Here is a 17418-nt window from a genome sequence, read left to right on the forward strand (position 1 = left end):
TTACTGTACACCAGGGCATGGGCTACACACTGTCCAAAATTTGATTTAAAAGGAATACTTTCAAAGTGATTTCAAAGTTAAAATATGTCTCAATATGATAACATATTGTGCAGTCTCTTACTACATAACCTCCTTAACTAGATAGAAGATGACTGATGTTTGAATTTTGTGACAAGTGGCTTGGGTGGATGGATAGTAATACAGTAATTCAGTTGATTTCTGTCCTCCTTTTGGATCATCTATGGCCTAAATACCATCACTAAGTTTTCTACCTTCCAATCAGTCAAGGACACTCAAGCACCCCCCCCCCATTTATTTTTAATGATCTCTTATTATAGAAATAATATCAGGTCATTTTATACAATTAGAAAAGATAAATGAGCAAAAGTAGAAAAAATTACATTCCTACGAAGAATATGCATTGGCATTCTTAATACCTTAGTGTATATTCTTTCACACAAGATGTATGTCATCATATATATGATAAATGATGTCATACTGTATAAACTGAAGAACTTGCATTTCTAGTCAAGTATTTCTATTTTTCCATTTCAGTACATTTTCAACTTATCTACTATATATACCATCTTCAGATTTCCCCAGTTGCTCCCAACATAATCCCATTATATTAAAATTGTCTTCTTTCCCAGCTGTCAATACCTATCAGCTAAAACCCTTATATCCTTGATTTTCTGTACCGAGGTGAGGCCTCTCCCAAGGGGACCTTAGAGAAGCAGAAACAGAAGTGTCTTCTGAAACCCTTAACAGGAGAACAGAAGTATAGAGGGAGTGGATTAGGGTTCTTTGGGGCTTCTAGTGTCACGTGCATAGCAGACCAGAACTGAAACCGATGTCTGCAGATACTCTGCTATTCAATTTGAATGGTAGGCTTCCATATAGTTCATATTGTTTTATATTGAAAAAATACTTGGGGTAAAATTCAGATATTTAATTTTCTAAATAATATTTAAATTCAGATATTTAATAAACTCTACCTTTCCCTGATCCACTTATTGCCTAGTGAACTCATGAATATGGCAATTAGAATAATTTATTCATGGTCAACTTGTACTGGCCGCACCTGGTCACCACTTTTTTCTCGTGATTTGAGGAGAGGAAAGTGTGTTCAGGGGCTCCGTGAGCTTAATGCCCAACACAAAATCCTCAGGACTTTCAACTGCATCCACAATTGGACTCCATTGGATTCTCTGGCACTCTATGAACCTCAACGGATTTTTACCTCTTTTTGGTGAAACCATCCTCATCTTTTAAGGTGCTCTGGTAACTCAGAGGCTAAAGGCAAGATGTTAAGGAGGTTTTAGTAAAGGTGAAAAAGTACAACTCAATAATGCCAAACCTAGGGGGGAATTTAGTAAGACTATTAAGATTTTGTATATACAAAATTCATTAAATTATCTTTATGTAAAGAGGAGTTGGCAGGATGCTTGCTACCAGCTAATTGGACTTCAGGGAGACTGAAAATCTCTGATTCAAGGCTATTTAAAAGTCACTGTCTTTACAAATTAAAATAAATTGTGTACTATAGGATTTTTTTTCTTTATGTAGCACATGGACTGACTAGTTAAAAATTGTTGCTATCTTGTCAGGCAGAGAGTACTGTATATAACCATATGGTTATAGTATCAGGGTAAGCATCTATTTTTAGCAGAGTTGCTGAGCTTTCTTCCAGAGAGACAACTTACTGGATAGCAGGTCCTTTATGGAAGATTTGGGGAAAACACATCCTTTTTTTCTGATGGGAAGTCTTGCATTTCTCTGAATCCAGCGCAGATGGACTTCCTGCGTGACTCAGAGTGGCCTGTGTCAGAGCTCCTGGTTAGGGCTTCGCTGTTAGCCAGTGGAGGGAAGATTCTCACCCAGTCAATTAAGAAAGAGGCTTGGTATAAGTATGTGTTGCACTGTTCCAGTTTTATTTCTGACATCAGAAAATCTTTATCATCATCACTGCCAGTCCAAAGTAAGGAAATCATTGAGGCTGGAAAGCAAAACATTAACTCATTATTTAAATGTCATTCTTAATTAATTGACATCACATTAACGATTCTGAAAGGCTGAGTGATATGATAGATATTTAAATGTCTTTGTTATTCAATGTATTCCTTTTGGAAGTGGCACTTAGAGAAACAGTTTGGGGATGACACTGACGGGATTTTCTCTTGGGCACTATGCTCACATTGGCCCAAACTTTTCTTTGTCGGTTTAGTGACTAGTGATTTGTTTGATATAGAAGACATGTGAAGCAAGAGTCCAGAAAAACTCTGGGAGTCAGAGTACCCTGCCCTTGAGCAATCTTTCTACCTCTTCAAGATAAGCTTTCCTTCTTCAGTATGGAAGTGAGTCTGAAAATTCTTCTGGAACCATGTGATGGCATCATGCCACACAGACTGAGTTCTTCAGAAGTGGCTTGCAGCGATGAAGGAAATCAGGCAGACATGCCCTGATGTATGCTCTCATTTTTTTTACATAAAGAAAGTAAAAACTGTTTCTTAGGGAACCAACTTGCCCTCATACTTAACACCTATCCGCAGAAAATGCAGGTAAAGACCATTCATTTGTTCATTCGTTGATCACATTCATTCAGTAACCAGTTAAGAATCTATCGTACAACACAATAAATGCTAGACCTGCAAGGAAGACAACAATGAAGGAACTCTTCTCTCTTCTAAAGATCCCACTTCGAGTAAATGACATATTTAATTTGAAGCTGTCTGAGGATATGTTTCTATGTAGTTCCAGCTCTCGAATATTTGTACTCATAGAGGTGAGCAGTAATATCATAAAGCATTATTCCCAGGTGCAGTTAATTTGTATATTCTTGTGGGACAAGTGCTTGTGATTCATTACTTAGAGTCTTGATATTTGGTCTTGATATTAGGTACTTGGTAAATTTATTTATTGAGGTAGGGGTGTGTGGGTGTGTGTGTATGTGTGTGCATGTGTATACACACTTATGCACATGCACAGTTTGCAGAAACCTCAATGGGATGGGTGCGGGGTGAGTGAAGAGATGAGGACCCAGGTAAAAGCTGGGTAGTGCAAGGTTGCTGGGCTAGTTGCCAGAAGTGGCCTTTGCTCAAGGGGAGCTGTTGGCAGTGGTCAGAGCACTCAGATACAAAGCAAGGATTTCCTAGCAGAAACAAGGCAGAAACCAGTTACTGGGCTCAGGGCAGAAAGGCAGGTGGGACTTACAGTGTGTTTGTCTTGATGCTGAGGCCCCTGGGCTTGGTAACAGTGCTCCTTATATCCTTCAGACCATCTGTACTTGGTTTTAAAGCTTGATGCAGGGCTACTATTGAGGTCAAGTGGATTGCAGGTTGGCAAAGAGAACTGTGGGATAAGAAGCGCAGTCCCATAGAGAGACAAGCTATTTGTGAATGAGGTTATTGAGGACAAATATATTTAGAGAATAAGGCATTTGAGTTGGGTCTCACATGGTGGCTATGCTTTGGACAAGTAGAGATGGGAGAAAGGGCATTCCAGATCATATAGAGGGAGAGGTGGGGGAGAGGAGACGTGTGGGGTATAGAATGTGTGTGAAGGAGTTTGAAAATACATCAGAGTCTGGGAGGCAAGTATGGCCTTGGATTCCTAGTCCTATATTTGGAGCCAGGAAAATATTGAATTTACCTGGAAACTTACTAAAAATACAGATACCTAAGGCATAGATCTGAGTTGAGGTCTGGACCACTGCATTTTTATAATGCTTTCAAGATTTGAGGATGTGTTTGGGGGAGCCATAGATCTGATAAAAAGGACAGAAAATGTGAATGAGGATTGTGGTGCTAGAGAAGGAAAGAAAAGCCTGACGAGACAAGAAAAGGTTAAATGCTTTTGGTGTTACGGATGGATATGCCCAAAAAGCATGTGGAAAGGAGGAACTTTGAGTTCAAGGATGATGAGGACTTCAGGGTTATCTTTTGAAGAAGATATGTGGGCATCTTGGAGATCATCTGTAGCTATAGAGGTGAGGGGAGAAGAAATTACTCTGGTTGGGCAATGTCTGTCTTTATGGGGATGGAAAGAATAAGGACCCTTCCAGAGGTATAATGAGAAGTGAAAAAGACACCAGAACATTTAGGGTCAGGAACACTAAAAGAAATAACATGCTTATGAAGGAGCCAGTAGTCACCAGAATCATAGAGATCAAGTATGAGAAACAAGAATAAGCCATGGGATGTGATGGGTTAGTGGTCGTCATTTTCATCATCATCATTTTTGTTATTTACCCCTTGTGCTGTTTTATTTCCATAGGGTGAGTTCCTGGGAGTGAAACGAGTTCCAGAGTAATTCTGTGTTTGTGATTCTTGCTCCACGCTGGCGTGTTGCTTTCCCAAAGAACTGTACTAATTTAAAACGCCACCGGCAGTAGATGAGAGTGCCTCAGCCACGTTGAATATTAGCATTGCAAATGATGGATTTTTTCTTTTAAAAAAATTTTTTATTAAATTTTATTTTTAAAATTAAATCTATTTATTTTTAAATGAAACAAAGATGAGTATTTTTAATGATAAAAGGTACAATTCACTAAGAAGAGAGACATCATAAACCATTAGACACCTAACAATAAAGAAACAAAGATACAGAAAGCAAAATCAGAGGAAATATAAGGGAAAAGAAAATATATAATCACAATGAGACATAGTAACATTTTTCTGAGAATATCAAGTGCAGAAAAATAAGAATAGGAGCATCTTAAATGATGTCATTAATAATTTAAATATGATAGATTTCTATTTATATTAATCTTACAGCCTACACAAATATATTTAAAATTTTGTATTTCATATGTTATTAGATGTCCATAGGACATTTAGAAAAAGTGGCAGAAAGATAAACATTGCTAAATTTTAAAAAATATAATTCTTCTTTTTGTGATTCAGTTATACATATACACATATATTATCTTTGAAATTATTTTCCAATATAGGTTATTACAAGATATTGACTATAGTTCCCTATGCTATACAGTAAATCCTTGTTGCTTGCTGCATATCTATTTTTTTAAATTAGAAATCTAGCATTCTGTTCATACTAAGTCAAACAAGTGGAATCAAAATGGCAAATGATGGTTCTTAATGACTGCCTTCCAAGTATTTATCAGACAACTCTTTCTTATAACCAAAACCAAAAAAAAAAAAGGTAAGAGCAAAGATGCTCTTTAAGGGAAAAATATTAAGACTGTCTACTCTGGAGTCTAAGAAAATGGGAAGAACACTGGAAACTCCTAACGTGCTCTGAACAGAAAGAAATTAACCACTAATCAGAGAGTGTGGTTATACAACACAGACATCATATCTCTTACTCCTAAGTTATGCTTTCCATGGAGGGCCAGGGATTGTTTTGCATTGTTTGAATTTTTACTTCCTTCTATCTAATAAACTGAGTGAATAAGATTGGGCCAATGAAGAGAGACTTTTGTAGGAAGCTGGATAGTAAAAGGGTGTGATATAAACTTCTGTTTGTCTCTTAATGGGTTCACTGCTAGTTTGAATAATTTTGGTGTCTGTCATATTCTTTTTCTTTATAAGAAATATTGAAAAACAGGTTGTTCCACAGATTATTAACTGTTATATGGTAGGCCTTTTTAGATGAGATACCAGAGGCTACACTGTTCAACATGTTTAGTATCCAATAAGTGAGTGATTATTTACCATGGTGTGGGAAGATCCTGTATCTAGAAGTTTGAAACAAGTTGGGAAATGTGACCTTAAAGTCTGTCCAGCTGCCAGTCCAACCGTAGGGCCATGGAGCCATGATGATGCCACATTAGGTTAGAAATCACTAGGTTATCAATATCTGTGCAAGTAGCAGCTTCCTTATGAAAAAAATCCTCCTGTGGATCCTCAGAGAGTTAACCTAAGAAATCAACCTACAGATGATCAGAGCAGATCAAATACAGCTCTTAAAAATGAGCAAACAAAACCAAGATGGTTTCCCAGACAGGAACAGTAGACAAAATCTAATTGACACAATTAAAGATTACATTCAGCAAAACGGGTTCTGTTGGTCATCCCAAGAAATTAGGGAAAGTGGAGGCTCTGGCAGCAGTGAGTGGTGGTCTAGTCCTGTTATAAAATGTGGACATGATGGGCATAGGACAGGGAGAAGCTTTAATAGTTAAATATTCATTTTCACTTGTTCTAATTCTAAAGACACTGCTAAAGTCTGACTTCCCAGAAGTCAGTCTTCAAGGAGAAGACTTCTTCAGGCTTGTATAATTGCTCAGCCTGGCATTTGCTGTTCCTGTGACAGATTGGTGACTTGGCATCTAAAATATAACTGATCAGGTCTAGTAGTCTTACTTTAAGGGTTCAATCTGTTCAGGTGAGTTGTAGGTAAATAATAGAACAGCTGTGACCACCTGGGAGCTGCCATACTCTTCCCTTGCCTGAGAAGAGAGAAAAAGGCCCCCAAATTGTCCCATCAGAAACCTGAGCGCAAAGGAGCTGATCCCAGCTCTTATGAGGGAATGCTTCTCACAGTCAGCCAGAGCCAGAGGCCACTCCTCTGTCTGTACCCAAGGAAGTATCCGTAAAGATAAAAGGTTTGGACCCCAGAGATAAGTGAACAGCAAGGGTGAATCATTGTAATGGATTCGGTCACTTCCATCATTTGAAAGGGATGATGGGACTAGTGTCCAGGGCCAGAAAGAGCTGCTTTCCTTGGACAGAGAACGAGTGCACAGCAGCCGTTTTCACCCCGGCTGTACAGGAGAGCGACTGAGCGACTTCACTTTCACTTTTCACTCTCATGCATTGGAGAAGGAAATGGCAACCCACTCGGGTGTTCTTGTCTGGAGAATCCCAGGGATGGGGGAGCCTGGTGGGCTGCCGTCTATGGGGTCGCACAGAGTCAGACATGACTGAAGCGACTAGCAGCAGCAGCAGCAGTACATGAGAGAGTTTCAAAAAATCTGGATGCCTGGGTCCCACCCCAAACATTCTGATTTCATTGGTTTAAAAGTGGCCTGGGCGTTAGGCCAGCGAGTGTGAATCACTTGTTTAGATGCTGATGTATTTGAGGATCAGTGATGCTTTCTGCCTGCCAGCTAGTGGAAGCAATAGTCTAGCCTAGTTAGCTATTCTCTAATGGTGGTTCTAGGATCAGCTGTGAGCATTCCCTGGGAACTTGTTAGAAATACAGATTCTCAGCCCCACCCCAGAACTACTCGAATCAGAATTTCTGGGCTTGAGGATCAGTATTTTAACATAAAATACAGAAAACCTGTATTTTAACAGTCCCTCCCAGTCATTCTGATCCATGTCAGAGTTTGAAAACCACTGATCTAAGTCCAGACCTTACTACTCGAAGTGTGGTCCACAGCCCAGCAGCATCTACCCTGCTAGGAGCTGTTAGAAATGCCGAATCTCAAGCCACCCCAGACCTACTAAATCAAGACGGGCATTTTAAACGATATTCCCAGGTATCTGTGCATTAAAGTTTAAGGAACACTGGGCTTCCTTGGTGGCTCAGACAGTAAACTTTGAGAAGCACTGGTCTCAGAAACGGGGACCAATTAGTGTTCTCACCAGACTTTAGTTGTCATCTTTCAGTGCCTTTAGGTCAGAGGACATGAGCATAACCGGAACTTACAAGAGGAGCTTAGAAACTGCGTTCTGATACCTCTGCAGGGGGTGCTTAGGTGGGTTCCATTATATAGATGGGGCGTTGTGTCAAAGAAACATTGGTAGTAGATACAGTAGCTATTTCACGTTCACGGTAAATGTGGCCTAGTAAAAACAGCTGCTGCTGCTGCTAAGTCGCTTCAGTCGTGTCCGACTCTGTGCGACCCCATAGACGGCAGCCCACCAGGCTCCCCCGTCCCTGGGATTCTCCAGGCAAGAACACTGGAGTGGGTTGCCATTTCCTTCTCCAATGTGAAAGTGAGAAGTGAAAGTGAAGTCGCTCAGTTGTGTCTGACCCTTAGCGCCTCCATGGACTGCAGCCCACCAGGCTCCTCCGTCCATGGGATTTTCCCGGCAGGAGTACTGGAGTGGGGTGCCATTGCCTTCTCCTAGTAAAAACAGCTACTGTTTATCAAATACTTACTTTGTGCTGTATAGGTGTAATTGCATGCAATGCCTATAGAAAACCAGAGAGAATCCATCCATCCATCTGTTCAACTATTATTGTATTATATAAGCATGCACTGTGGGACAAATTGAGAAAGGAGCACTGACATACACACACACACACACTACCGTATGTGAAATAGGCAGCTAATGCAAACCTGCTGTATAACAGAAGGAGCCCAGCCTGGCTCTCTGTGATGACCTAGAGGGGTAGCATGGGGGTGGGGGGACAGGGCGGGAGAGAGGCTCCAGAGGGAGGGAATATAGAAAGAGAGTTGTAACTGATTTGCATTGTTGTATGGCAGCTGTATTTGCATTTTTGTATGCCAATACAACATTATAAAGCAATTATCCTGCAATTAAAAAATCAAGAGAAATAAACATGCATCCCAGGCATGGGCCTAGGCATATTCGTATAATTTAGGGATGTAGCTCTTCCTGCTATTTTGAGACTTAATTCCAGAGTTTAACAGCAAACAGTCATAAATACACTGATGTATAATAAAACCATAGGTAAAGATATCTTATGAAAAAAGCAGGATAAGAGAACGGGATGAAGAGTGGCAAGGAAGTGCTGCTTGCGGGAGGTGGTGAGAGAAGGAAAGCCTCTCTGGGCAGGTGACATTTGAACTGAGACAGAAACTAAGCAAAAGCATGAGCCACATGGCTCTTTGGGGGAAAAAACATCAAGGGGGACACAGTGAGGGAGAGGCTAGCCCTTAGAGATGGACTGGGGAGAGAGCTGCAGGCCAGGTCATGAATTGTCGCATAAACCATGGTAAATCCTTACAGACAATGAAACTGAGCAGGCTTCTCAAACTTCAAAATGCCCCCGGATGACCTGGGGCCTTATTAAACTGTAGTCCAGAGTCAATGAGTCTGGGTGAGATCTGAGTCTCGGCATTTCCAGCAAGTCCCTGAGATGCCAATGCTCCTGGTCCGTGAACCACTCTCAGGGTAAGCACGAGGGTGCAGGGGTTGAGAACTGAAGCAGCATGTCCACTATCACAGAGCTGGTAAGTCACAGAGGCAAGGTTTGAATCTCAGGTGCCTGACCCCAAAGTCCCCGCTGTCCGTTGGCTGCCTCCCAGGTACTTAAGCCTCACTCACCTGTTAACTATATACCATGCAGGAAATTTAAAGGGCCTACCCGAGAAAGGTCCTTGTGTGCGCTGTTCATGGAAGAGCTCCTTTTATGTGGTGGAGAGATAACAAGGGAAGTTGATAACTATTGGTAACCTTGGTAACCATTGATACTTTGTGCTAGCTCTTGTGAAGTACTTAGAAGACATTAAGACATTCCTGGCATCTTGCGAGACAAATGATATTGCCATTTGTGACCATCTTGGTGTAATACATAAGAAACACCAAAACACCCATGAGCCTCGAAATCTAATGCACTGTAATTGCAGTCACTGACCCAAGGAAGCCAGTTATTCTCCAGGCTCTGCAGTCATGCTCTGCCTGGCCCAGCCTCCCCAGATGCTTCTACTCTGGCCCATTCAAACCCTTGCAGTTGATCGCCATCACTGTGGGGAATGCTTGCTGCTCCCTGGTGTGGCTTGGCTCTGGGGTTCATATGAAGCAGTTTACATGCTCCAGTCAATCATGCTTCAGTATAGAATGAAACGACAATGAAAAGGGGGTGTGTGGGGATGGTTGAATATTTAGCTCTGGGTTTTCTTCCATGGAAACAACTGTAGCTTCCAGTATCAAGCAGTTGTTCCAAAGGAAGGACGGCTTCTCTTTCTCTTGTCCCTTGATATCCATGGGGTCTTCCTGGCTCCTGGGGGCTGCGGGGGTGACAGAGGGGAGATGTTCTGCGTACATATTGTATATGCTGTTGCCTTGATGAATGACATGGTTTGGTTTGGTTCGTTTCCCTCCCCTTTTGTTAATTCTCTGTGTTCTTCTTCCTTTGTGCTGCGCGATTAGGACCCTGCAGTGGGACACAGACCCCTCAGTGCTGCAGCTGCAGTCAGACTCAGAACTTGGGTATATGTCTGCTCTTTTGTTACTCCTTTTATTATTTCTTTGCTACGGTTGTGTTGAAAGGCCGGAGCCGTTGTTGCTCTTGCCTTTTCCCCTTTGTTGAATTTCCCGTTTGATAAGTTTATTTCCTTCTGTTAGTTTGCCTTCTGCAGTTACGCTTTGAAGAAAGTCTCTCTTTGTGGAAAACACCACAAAAAGATGGCTTTTGACCCCCCTCTTTTAATTCCTAGTATTGCAAAACAGCCCTCCCCCAAGTGAAAATTACAAGCATATCACCATGCCTCTGCTTCGAGGTGGGGCGCACAAGTTCTGTGACGACAGATATGTTTAACTTGATCCTCGCCATCTTCCCCTTGACTGACAAGTTACCTTAAGTTAATCTTTGTCTAGAACCAGTATGAAAATGTGTCTTGTTTGTTGCCCTTTCACTTTTTTGGGAACTCACAATTGGCATTTAATTTGAATCCAGTTCCAGGGTATAAAGATTCCTGTTAAAGAAAAAAATAACGGTTTGTTGAATGCCTCGATATTAAGAAATCTCAAAATTATTTGATTATGGATAATGTCTCCTGCATCCTAAAGATCATTTTTTTTTTCAGGTGGAAATGTATGGTAAAAGGTAGCCTCAAAATTGAAAATTCTTCCACAAAGAATAAAATGCACAGGCAATTCCTGGAAACTTAGTTTACTTCTGTTCCAGGGTTAGAGTTAGCTGTATTCATGCAGGAGATGTTTCCAGTGGGTCCTAGCTGTGTGCAAGCTTAGGAGCGCCGACTATGTGCTTCTTTTCAACTTGCTTTGGTGAGTTCAGATCATCTTGAAATCAGCCATGGTAGGGGTGTTTACACCACAGAAGCTGACAAATGCTTCAAACCAGGGCTTATTCCCTTTCCCTCAAGCAAGTTATTGAACATTTACCAACATGCCACTGGGTACCTCCATATGTGAGTAACAGATTTTATTCCAATATTTTGTAAAGCTATTACTTTTTATTTCTAAATATAACCTGATGAATCCTGATGTGGGCATTTATTATTTATTTGAATTTCTGAGATTTCTGGGCTTGTATCTGTGAGTTTCTATCAATTTTAGTACCTACTGTAGACATGTTAAGGTGAAGGGCTATCTTTATGTTAGGTTAAATGCCATCTGCTGTGTCCCTTTATGCATGCAAAAGTTTTCTGCAGACTCTTAACACTGCTAAGCCAAAGAAATATCCTAACATTTTGGGTAACTGATACACTGTTTTTTTTGACACTACTAAATTATTGGCTGTTGAGTTATAGAGTTCACTGTATGTTTTATTTCCACTTGTATTATTTAAATAACCAAAAAAAAAAAATATGGCTTAAATCAAGCAGAAAAACAATGAATACATAATATATTACTGTTCAGGGGAATTTCAGAGAGTAATTCTTCAATATTTCATTGTGGTTTTTATAACAAGGAGGCTAGAACTGGCAGAGACTTTGCCGTATGCACTTAACAGATTTTTTAGACAGATTGTGACATTGGTAAATTATACGTGCTGGTGTGGAACAGTTAGGAATTTTCCTATTTTTATCTGTTTTCCAGGCAAAAACTCAGTTAACTATGCAGATGAAAAATTATCCTAGGGAGATGGCATATCTGTGACTTCCACCTTGCCAGCCATATTTTATTTCAGAGTGGACACAGTGAGTCAGAGAACAATGGGAAATGAGACTTTTTTGTGGTTTGTCTTCGAGTTTGGAAGGAATGTTCAAAGAATATTTGAGAGAGGAGGTTGTTTCAGTCACGTTACAATTTCAAATACGGATTTAATGAAATTTTCTGTCTTGTAAATAGTCCTGTGCAGGCAGTCTTCCTGTCACACATGTTTTTATGAAGTATTGTTTGTTGTTCAGTTGCTAAGTCGTGTCAACCTCCTTTGTGACCCCATGGATTGTGCAGCCTGCACAGGCTCCTCTGTCCCTGGCATTTCTCAGACAAAAATACTGGAGTAGGGTGCAATTTCCTTCTCCAGGGATTCTTCCCAACCCAGGGATTGAACCCACATCTCTTGCGTCTCCTGCGTTGGCAGGTGGATTCTTCACCACTGAGCCACCAGGGAGGCCCTTTATGAAGTATGTCTCAGGCAACAAGAGTTTTGTCAAGACACGTTCAGTTCCTCTTCTTGATTCTGCGCATAGAGTTGACCATAACACATAACTGGCTCTGTCAGCTGATTCTTTTTTAACAGCTTTATTGAAGTATAATTAACATTAAAGACATGACACACATTTGAAGTATTCAGAATGGCAGGTTTTAATGTATACGTACTCGTGAAGTCGTCACTGCAACCAAGGTAATAAGCAGAGTCATCGCCCCTAAAGGTTTTTTCCCACCCCTTTGTCATCTTCGCACCTGCTTCTCCCCCTCTCCCCAGACACCTGATCTGCGTTATGTCCCAGTCCCTTAGTTCACATCTCTGAGAATATCATTGTAAATGATATTCCCTTTCACAGTAAATGTGGCCTAGTAAAAACAGCTGCTGCTGTTAAGTGGCTTCAGTCGTGTCCAACTCTGTATGACCCCATAGACGGCAGCCCACCAGGCTCCCCCGTCCCTGGGATTTTGGAGTGGGTTGCCATTTCCTTCTCCAATGCATGAAAGGGAAAAGTGAAAATTATTATCTGGAGACTCATTCATGTAGGTGTGTCTCAGTAATTCATTCCTTGTATTTGCTGGCTAATGTGTTGTATGGATACATCGCAGTTCATTTATTTGGTCACTTTTGATGTGCATTTGGGTTGTTTCCATTACAAATAAAAATGCTATGAACATTTATGTACAAATATTTTTAGCCAATATGTGTGCATTTCTTTTGCATAAGTATCACCAAAGTGGAATGGCTGAAGCATATAATGAATGTATATTTAAACTGCCAAACTGTTTTCAAAAGAGTTTTGCCATAATACGTTCTCACAAGTAGTGTATGAGAGCCTCAGTTCCTCCACATTCTGGACAAAGCTTGGTTTCAACTTTTGAAAAATTATTTTTTTACTGTTATTAAAGAAATATAATGGTATCTCATTGTGGTTTTAGTTTGAATTTTCCCAGTGACTAATGGTGCTAGGTTATCTTTTTGTGTGCATATTTGCTATTTGAATATCTTCTCTGGTTAAATGTGGGCTTAAATTTTTCTGAACTTATTATTTACGAATTGAGTTGTTGGTTTTCACATTACAGAGGTTTCATGTATTTGGAATACAATCCTTTACCTGAAACACAATGTGTAAATATTTTCTCCCAGTTTGTCACTTGCCTTTTTCATTCTCTTAATAGTGTCTTTAAGAATGGAAACCTTTTTGATTTGACAAATTCCAGCCTTCAACTTTGTTCTTTTATGAGTCATGCTTTTTAGTGACATCAGTTTGTAGTAATTTCTTAAATAGTTGGTAGAATGTAATTCACTTGTGAGACTGTTTGAATTTGAAATTTTATTTTGGGAAGTTTAAAAATACAAATTTAATAACTTGAGCAGTAATGGAGCTATTGAGGTTATCTATTTTTTTTTTTTTTGAATGAGCTTTGACAGTTTGTGATCTTTGAAGTAATATGGCCATTTTGTCTCTGTTGGCAAATGTGTTGGCCTAAAATTGTGTATACATTCCTTCATCATCCTTTAATTATTTGCAAACTCTGTAATTACCTCTCTCTTTCCTGATAATTGGCAACTTTTGTCTTGTGTTTTTTCCTTCTGATAAGTATGGCTAGATGTTCATCAGTTTTATTGATCTTCTCAAATAACCAGCATTTGGTTTCATTGATATTTCTTGTTTTTCTATCTTCTATTTGATTGATTTCTACTCTGATATTAATTATTGCTTCTCATTTGCTTAATTTGTATTTAATGTGCTTTGTTTAGTTCTTTAAGTGGAAGCAGAAGTCAGTGACTTGAGAATAATATAGATGTGTAGTGCTGTTTCTAATATAGGAGTTAATGCTGTTAAATGTCCCTTAAGCATTAAGTTCATGTCATCTTGCAGATTCTTACACAGTTGTTGTCATTTTCATTTGGTTAAAAACACTTTCCAATCTCTCTCTTTATTTCATCTTTAACTGATGAGTTGTTTTGAAGTGTATCATTTACATTACACATATTTGGAGATTTTTCAGAGACCTTTCTGTTACTGATTTATAACTTATTTCTACTGTGGTTAGAGAACATACTTTGTATATTATTTGTGTATCATTTTAAACTCCTTAAGACTTATGACTCATTGCATAATCTGTCTTAGTAAAAGTCCTGTGTACCCTTGAAAAGGGTGTGTATTCTGTTCTTATTGGGTAGAATATTCCAGATTTGTCAATTAGATCAAGTTGGATGATTATGATGTTCCAGTCTTTTATATCTTTTATGTCTACGGCTTCTAACAATTATTAGGAGAAGAGTGTTGACGTTCCCAACTACAGTTTTTAGTTTTTCTGTTTCTCTTCGCGATACTATCAGCTCTTATTTCGTGTATTTTGAAATTTTGTTATTAGGTACATAAATGTTTGGGATGCTTATATCTTTTGATGAGTTGATTCATTTATCATTATGAAATGAACTTCTTTATCACTAGTAATACATTTTGCTCTGAAAACTGCTTTGTCTGGTGTTAATAGGGCCACCCTAGCTTCCTTCTGACATATGTTAACATGGTCTATCTTTTCTCATCCTTTTGCTTTTTTAACCTGTTTGTTGCTTTACATTGAAAGTGCATTTCTTATACGTGTCATATAAATGGATCTTGCATTTTTATTATGTTGTGATAATATCTGCCTTTTAGTTGGAGTATTTATATCATGTACATTTAATGTGACTATGGATATGGTTAGATTTAAATCACTGTGATATTAATATCTGCTCTCAGACTGGTTCCAAATAGGAAAAGGAGTTCATCAAGGCTGTATATTGTCACCCTGTTTATTTAACTTACATGCAGTACATCATGAGAAACGCTGGACTGGAAGAAACACAAGCTGGAATCAAGATTGCCGGGAGAAATATCAATAACCTCAGATATGCAGATGACACCACCCTTATGGCAGAAAGTGAAGAGGAACTCAAAAGCCTCTTGATGAAAGTGAAAGTGGAGAGTGAAAAAGTTGGCTTAAAGCTCAACATTCAGAAAACGAAGATCATGGCATCCGGTTCCACCACTTCATGGGAAATAGATGGGGAAACAGTGGAAATAGTGTCAGACTTTATTTTTTGGGGCTCCAAAATCAGTGCAGATGGTGACTGCAGCCATGAAATTAAAAGACGCTTACTCCTTGTAAGGAAAGTTATGGACAACCTAGACAGCATATTCAAAAGCAGAGACATTACTTTGCCAACAAAGGTTCGTCTAGTCAAGGCTATGGTTTTTCCTGTGGTCATGTATGGATGTGAGAGTTGGACTGTGAAGAAGGCTGGGCACCGAAGAATTGATGCTTTTGAATTGTGTTGGAGAAGACTCTTGAGAGTCCCTTGGACTGTAAGGAGATCCAACCAGTCCATTCTGAAGGAGATCAGCCCTGGGATTTCTTTGGAAGGAATGATGCTAAAGCTGAAACTCCAGTACTTTGGCCACCTCATGCGAAGAGTTGACTCATTGGAAAAGACTCTGATGCTGGGAGGGATTGGGGGCAGGAGGAGAAGGGGACGACACAGGATGAGATGGCTGGATGGCATCACTGGCTTGATGGACGTGAGTCTCGGTGAACTCCGGGAGTTGGTGATGGACAGGGAGGCCTGGCGTGCTGTGATTCATGGGGTTGCAAAGAGTTGGACACTACTGAGTGACTGATCTGATCTGATCCTATATATTCTTCTTTCTTGATATTATTTTGAACTTTCTTTTGTATTATTGCATTTTTTATGATTCTATTTTACTACTTCTTGATGTTAACCATATTTCTTCATGTTATTATTTTAGTGGTTGCTTTAGTGTTTATAATGTACATCTTTGGCTTATCTTATTGTGGTTTTAATATGCCATCATCTGTTGGTTCTGGGTCAGTTTCAACTGATTGACTTATCTCTACCTTATAGTTATGTTTTCCTTCTTGTTTGTATGTATGCTGATTTTTGACTAATATCAGACATTGTGACTGTTGGCTAGGTATTGGATATATTGGAATTCCTATAAATCTTGAGGTTTGTTCTGAGATATGGTCAGTTCACTTGAAAACACTCTGATTCTTTCAAATCTTTTTATGGTTTGTTAGTTGGGACTGGAGCAGTGCTCAGTCTGTGACTAATTGATTTTGGTATTGAGGCAAGATCCCTTATATGCATTCTATACAACCTTGACGGTTTCCTGCCTGGGTGGGCGGAAACAGGAACATTTGTGTTCCTGTGTGCATGCCTGAAACTATTACCTCCAATTCCTCCAGGTAGTTTTTCCCTTGGCCTCAGGTAATTTCTTCATTAGTATCCCATGATCATAGGATACTAAGCTGAAACCTCGAGAGATCTTCCGTGCTGCACCACACACAGCCTAAAAGCTATCAGTTCAGTAAACTTAGGGAGTATAGGACTTGTCTTATGTTTCTCTGCTCTTATGTGTCCCTTTCCTTCATGGCTTAACCTCTGCTGCTGCTGCTAAGTCACTTCAGTCATGTCCAACTCTGTGCGACCCCGTAGACGGCAGCCCCCCAGGCTCTCCCGTCCCTGGGATTCTCCAGGCAAGAACACTGGAGTGGGTTGCCATTTCCTTCTCCAATGCATGAAAGTGAAGTCGCTCAGTCGTGTCCGATTCTTAGCGACCCCATGGACTGCAGCCTACCAGGCTCCTCCATCCATGGGATTTTCCAGGCAAGAGTACTGGAGTGGGGTGCCATTGCCTTCTCCACTTAACCTCTAGTATCTTGCAAACTGTTGTTTCATTCAAATTTCTGTCCTTTTCGGGAGTTGTTTCAGATGGAGGATAAATCTGGTCATCTTGACCAGAAGCACCAACATTGTGTCGCTTTTGTATGCTGTTATATTAACTATGTGATCAGCAAAACAGGTCCCAGAATAGAGGAATAAGGGAGAAAAAAATAGCTTCAAGAAAATTGTGAATAAAGAAAAGTTCTTTATTTTTTACCAAGTAACTGCTTATGAAAGCACCCCAAATACTTAAATTTCGTAGGCAATTATAATAATTATATATTTATAATTATAATAAAGTATAATTATATAATATAATGAATATTATATTTTAATAATATAAACATTATAATTTAATGTTTTAATGATATAAATTATTGTGATATAATATATAAAATATAATAAATACTATAATATAACTATAATATTTAAGTGAATTGAAGATGGTCAAAGTAAAAAACGAAATAA

General features: G+C 39.5%; 1 protein-coding gene across 7 annotated transcripts in view; it reads left to right on the forward strand.

Annotated features, from left to right (window-relative positions):
• Positions 1-17418, forward strand: part of DYNC1I1 (dynein cytoplasmic 1 intermediate chain 1) — a 379184-nt gene that overhangs the window by 62530 nt on the left and 299236 nt on the right. For 5 of the 7 annotated variants that reach the window (XM_061413501.1, XM_061413502.1, XM_061413499.1 and 2 more), the window contains exon 5: positions 10029-10088. The exons of the other annotated variants lie outside the window; for them this stretch is intronic. In XM_061413501.1, the coding sequence (XP_061269485.1) occupies positions 10029-10088 (60 nt within the window). The remainder of the gene's footprint in view (positions 1-10028; positions 10089-17418) is intronic. 7 annotated transcript variants of the gene reach the window in all.

The sequence above is a fragment of the Bos javanicus genome, chromosome 4 (assembly GCF_032452875.1).
Source record: "Bos javanicus breed banteng chromosome 4, ARS-OSU_banteng_1.0, whole genome shotgun sequence".
Taxonomy (NCBI): domain Eukaryota; kingdom Metazoa; phylum Chordata; class Mammalia; order Artiodactyla; family Bovidae; genus Bos; species Bos javanicus.